Below are 5,308 nucleotides of genomic sequence, written 5' to 3'. Positions count from 1 at the left end.
GATCTTGTAGAAATATTAACAAGTACATCTAGGGTTATCGGCGTCGCTTATCGAGAAATTAAGATAAGCCCAAAAAGCTAATTTGACTTATCCGAATCATTCAAAATTTAAAACCTACCCTCATTTTAATTAGTAATGATGACTTGCGCTAAAAAATTAGCGCTGCTATTTTTTTAATACTGGCTAAATCCATGTCACACGAATGTTAATAAATGTGCCGGCCCTGCACTGGTGGACTAGCGCGAGTCCAACCACGCAGATCAGGGGTAAGGAAGGATGACCAACCTTGCTCTCCCATTTCTGATGACTTTGTTCATAATGGATCGGTCGGCTCGTTCCTACTCAGGTATTAATAAGTAGATAATTTATGTACACGATTTACCTACTTGCTCATCCTAAAATTTTAAAGATATGACCTGAAATAATTTTTTTAGAGAACTAGAATTATTATTAATCCAGTGTTAAATCTGTATAATATCATAACCAGAACGGACTGTATGCATACATACATATCTGTATACGACTCTACCCGCAGTTATGAAATTATTACCAGTTTACTACATAGATAAGAGCGTATACGTACGTACAAAATCGTGCACCAGTTTGTAGTTGTGCATACATACGTACCAACTCATCCCGAGTAAACAGTCGTGGTCGTGCGTATGGATGAATACATACAGTTTTACAAGGGAAAGAATTGAGCTCATTCTACGAGTTATGTTGCACGTACACTTCATACCCAGCGTATCAACAACAACACTGGGCAAAACGTATGTGGTACAAAAACACGCAATTGCACATGCACAAAACTGTACATACAATTCCATGCTAGGAAATACATCTCGTTCCTTCCCACTTCTTCTCCTCTGTCTCTCAACCAAGTATCGTGACTGACTGCAATCACACACGCTTTATCATATTTAACCCCGGAATTCACACAGCAAGCAATCATTCACAGATTGTCGGTTGGTTACACCACCTGCAAATTTCTAACTAAATCGGTTTATACTAATAAAAGTGGAGAGTTTTTTGCTGAAAAATACATATTTATCCAAGAATAAATTACTTTTACATATACACGAATAATAATAAATATTTACAAGGGTGCATAGTTTCAAGATAAAGTTTGAAAATCAGACATATTTATCTTCCTATGTACATAATTACATACATTAAGGTCTTCTAAAATCGCGTGCATTCAAATGAGAACAAAACAGGGGACAAAATGTGCAAACCAAAGCATCCCAAGATAACAAATGGGAGCTCATCTTCACAATCCCTCAATAAGACATTGGTCTCAACCAAAAAGTGTCCCCGGATCGAACCCACAACCAATTTCATCCTGGGATATGGCTCATTAATAAATGGAGACTCCAAAGAGGTCACACATCCCGGTTGTGGCCCTGCCTTCCCTGTTTTGGTGAAAGGTTACGAGAGAATTTTCAACTGTGGTGGAATCCACATGGGGAAAAATACCACATTTCTCGGAGTGGAAGAAAATAATTCGTCCCATTTTATCGGTGTGGCATTTCCCGTTAAAAACTACGCCACCCTTTTGGAGTTTGACGAGAGGGAGAAATATTACAAGAGGCGAGTGGTGAGTGTGGACAATGTCCAATTTTTGGATGAGGAGGATCTCATTAGTCAAGAAAAGTAAGGCTATTAAACCTTTCTTACTAATTACATTTGTGATTTTATAAAATTTGTAAAATAATGCTGTGCAAAAATTGTGTTAAAATTAAAAACGGTACCATAAAGAGAACCGTGAGATAGGATTTGGTTTTGTTTTTGCAAACAATTTTGTAATAGTAAATAATCAAGGTCCCTCTTCAACCAAGACTTATTTATTACTGTAACTGTACCAAACCGCACTAAAATTTCAAACTTGTTTATTTAACAAGTACTTGTAATTTGTATTTTTGTTGATAAATTTTTGCAATTTTTTGCAACAATCAATCAAGTGTTTCGTTGCATTTATGTATTATTATTAAAGGTTACAAATGTGATTTCATTTTTTTTTCATGGACACAATTTTTAACATAATTTGTAGTTAATTTCCAGCCATTTCGGAAGGGAATGCTCTCTCAATTGTTAACCAATTTTCATCGTTTTAATTTTAAAATTTACATAAATAAACTTTGGAAAAAATTTATTATAATATCAAGTTTCAACAAAATATATTAATTGTTATTTTTTTTAATTCCAGGAGACTAATCAGATTCTGGATTTATGTCCCGAAACCAAAATTCATCACGAAACCCTGCAAAACACATCCCATTTACCAATGCTACTATGATATTTTTGTCGACGGCTGTATCAAAATTGCCAAGCAGTTTCACATACGAAATTTTGCACAAGAATGTCTCCAAAGTACACAGGGTTGGTTGGATCCTTTTTTTGGAGGAAAAAATTCCTGGGAGTTTGACCGTGACGAGGGCATCGATAAACTCAAGATTGTACACGATACGAAAGAAATTGACGAGGAAATCATGTTCTTTGTTGAAACTTATATATTATTTATTGGACACAGGAAGGAGGACGAAATTGAATATATTTTAGAGAAATGAATGAATAAAGATCTCATTTTTTTGTACAAGTTTTCCAAAATAAAATTTGTTCCATGACCTGTTTTTTTGTAAAAGTCATGTACATAAATTTGTAACTGATGAGTAAATATGCACATAATTTACCAACATATTTATTTAACCATACACAGCAGTTTTGAAGAAGGAACATTTCACAATTTAAATACTTTTCAAAGCTGATACAAATCTATTCCACAAAATTTAACGTTGACAGCAGCATGTCTATTTATCACTCCACTTGGCTTGACAATTCAAACAGTTCGACACTCCAAAGCATCGTGTTTTGTCATAATATGTACGTTCGAAGATTTTTGTAATCCGATTATCAAAAATATATTGCCATATTAGAAATGCATACACCATTTTTTACGTTAGGAAGTAGCAAAGCTGTATATTTTTCCAAACAAAGCACAACTACACTGCAAATAACCTGGTTAAAATTGTAACCATGCGGTCACGTTGTTTCGACTGTTACCTTGAGGTGATAAAACCGTTACCACTCGGTCGAGTGGTAACGGTTTTAACTTTATTTTACGAAACAGCAAATGAACTTCTTTTTTAGCGTTGTAATAAAACAAAGAATCACGATATTTAAGAAGCACATCATGATTGTGTAATTACAATTTACTCAAAACATGTTTGTCATACTGAAGAAATGGCTAGATAATTTATTTTGTCTTTTATTTAATAATCTTCTGAGCTTGTATTAAATTTCATAATTGTAAATAACTAGTATGTAATCCGAATCAAACATTGTAAGATTTAAGCCCAGGTAAAGGTGAACCCAGTCCCAGTGACGCTACTGTCCGATTTAAATGTTACGAAGGCCAAACCGGTAGGGAGGTTGAACGGAGCAGGCAGAGATGTCCCACAAAACCTGTTGAAAACGTTAAATACTATTTACACGCCTCACTCTCATTCACTTAATGCCATGTATATCTCGGAACTTACCTAGTAATCTGTGTATACTGGTTATTTTGCCAAGAGAGGACGGAAACCGCGTCATACGAGCAGGTTGAATCATTTTCAACATCCAGGGTTCTAGTTCCTGTAAAAAAAAATGTAAAATGTAAAATGTACTGCTTTTCCGTCTTTTCCGTTCACGCTTTACAGCATTTTCATGCCTAGCATGCTCTTCCACGGGTGACGTCGCCTAGCCTCTATACCATTTAATATTTGTGAGGTTCGTGCTCATCCAATAGAGACTGGGTGCTCTACTGGGATCTCCCAACACACTCTGCAAGAGCCCAAGGCCATGGACAAGCCGGGTAGTGTACAGGGTGTGGAATGTTTCACGGCTTAAGCTAGTCCCATACTAGCAACCGTGGGAGATACCTACCCCGTACATACACCGAGCCGAGTAGGATTAGCAAAGTTTCCCGGCCATAGATGGAATCGAACGTCTACCTGCGTGGTGACAGGCAAACCCCCAACCCACTAGGCCACAGGGCTTAGCTGTAAATGCCCTCTTCATCATTAACCCTGCCTTGGCAGGGTTAATGCTGTAAATGCCCTCTTCATCATTAACCCTGCCAAGGCAGGGTTAATGATGAAGAGGGCATTTTCCGAATTGCCGTACTCGCCACCTCCAACTGGATAGCTGTACGAACCAGTCGGCGTGGTGAGGGAGGCAAATCCGGAAAAAGATGGGGCGCCTCCTGCTAGCCCACTTGAGTACCACTCTAAACTAAATCCTTTGTTCGCCCCGACTGTAACTGTGAGAGTAACAAGGAAGAAGTTCCCACGGATGGTGTAATCTTGGCCGATATTGGCGCTAATTTTGTTTAAGTGGTTCGTTTAATTATTGAGTGTAGTATTTGTAAATGTTTGTAACTACTTGTACAACACTTACATTTGGACTTGTTCCCCAGGGGTACCAGAATATGTATTTAATTCGGTGAAATAAATTCCAGACCCGGCCAGAAGACCGGATGAAACGAGTCTGACCCTAGTACTCTCAAAGTTTGGCTTGACAATCCAGACACAACTTTGACCCGGAGGGATGTCAGTGTCCAGCTGAAAATTAATTGCGGCTGAGCTGGCCTCGATATCTCCACCGCATGTAGTCACTATTTTTATCATTTGGAAAATTTTATTCGAGAAGGATGTGATTTCAGCAGTTACTTTTGTAAATGACATACCCGTCTCTACAGGTGTGGGATCTTCTTCCACCGGAACGGTCTCAATTACCCGTTGAATTAAGACCTTGAGCGCAGCCCAGACTTCTGAAGGGGCAAAGAAAAATAAGAATTAGTGAGGTGCTGGGGTGATTCGAGTATTGTATTTCCAAACCGAGCGCATTCGGAATAATTTGCTCTGGTGGAAGAACAAAGGAATTTCCTCTCATCTCAATTGTACAACTGTACTTAATCCCGTGGTTTTTCGCCCAGTCGTAACTAGTTCCATCGGCTCCATCTATGATGAATTGTAGATATTACGTGTTTTAACATTGCAAAAATCAGTTCGAACATGTGTCATACAGAGTATATCAGCGCCTTGTCCTGCTTGATAAATTGTCCCCGAAACCGCTTGCAACGCCGCTACAGCATCTTGCCCCAGGCTCAACTATGCAGGAATTGTTATCAACCAATGTACCAGGTTTACCAAAATTATATTACTTCATTTACCAGTGATGGGAAATCTGGGGGATACATTCCAGTAGTATAGCCCCATGGGATAAGCCACAACTGAAAACACATATCCTATGATGGCTTCTTCCTTAT

At 38.1% G+C, this 5,308-nt stretch overlaps 1 protein-coding gene across 1 annotated transcript; it reads left to right on the top strand.

Moving 5' to 3' along the window:
• Nucleotides 1–881: 881 nt before the first annotated feature.
• LOC110849998 lies at nt 882–2,607 on the top strand. The gene is made up of 2 exons (XM_022097486.2): nt 882–1,653; nt 2,207–2,607. The coding sequence occupies exons 1-2, from the start codon at nt 1,226–1,228 to the stop codon at nt 2,565–2,567; spliced, it is 789 nt and encodes a 262-aa protein (XP_021953178.1). The 5' UTR covers nt 882–1,225; the 3' UTR covers nt 2,568–2,607.
• The last annotated feature ends 2,701 nt before the right edge of the window (nt 2,608–5,308 follow it).

The sequence above is a fragment of the Folsomia candida genome, unplaced genomic scaffold (genome assembly GCF_002217175.1).
Source record: "Folsomia candida strain VU population unplaced genomic scaffold, ASM221717v1 Fcan01_Sc005, whole genome shotgun sequence".
Lineage (NCBI taxonomy): Eukaryota > Metazoa > Arthropoda > Collembola > Entomobryomorpha > Isotomidae > Folsomia > Folsomia candida.
The sequence above is the reverse complement of the archived record's forward strand: the minus strand, read 5'-3'. Positions and strand labels throughout refer to the sequence as shown.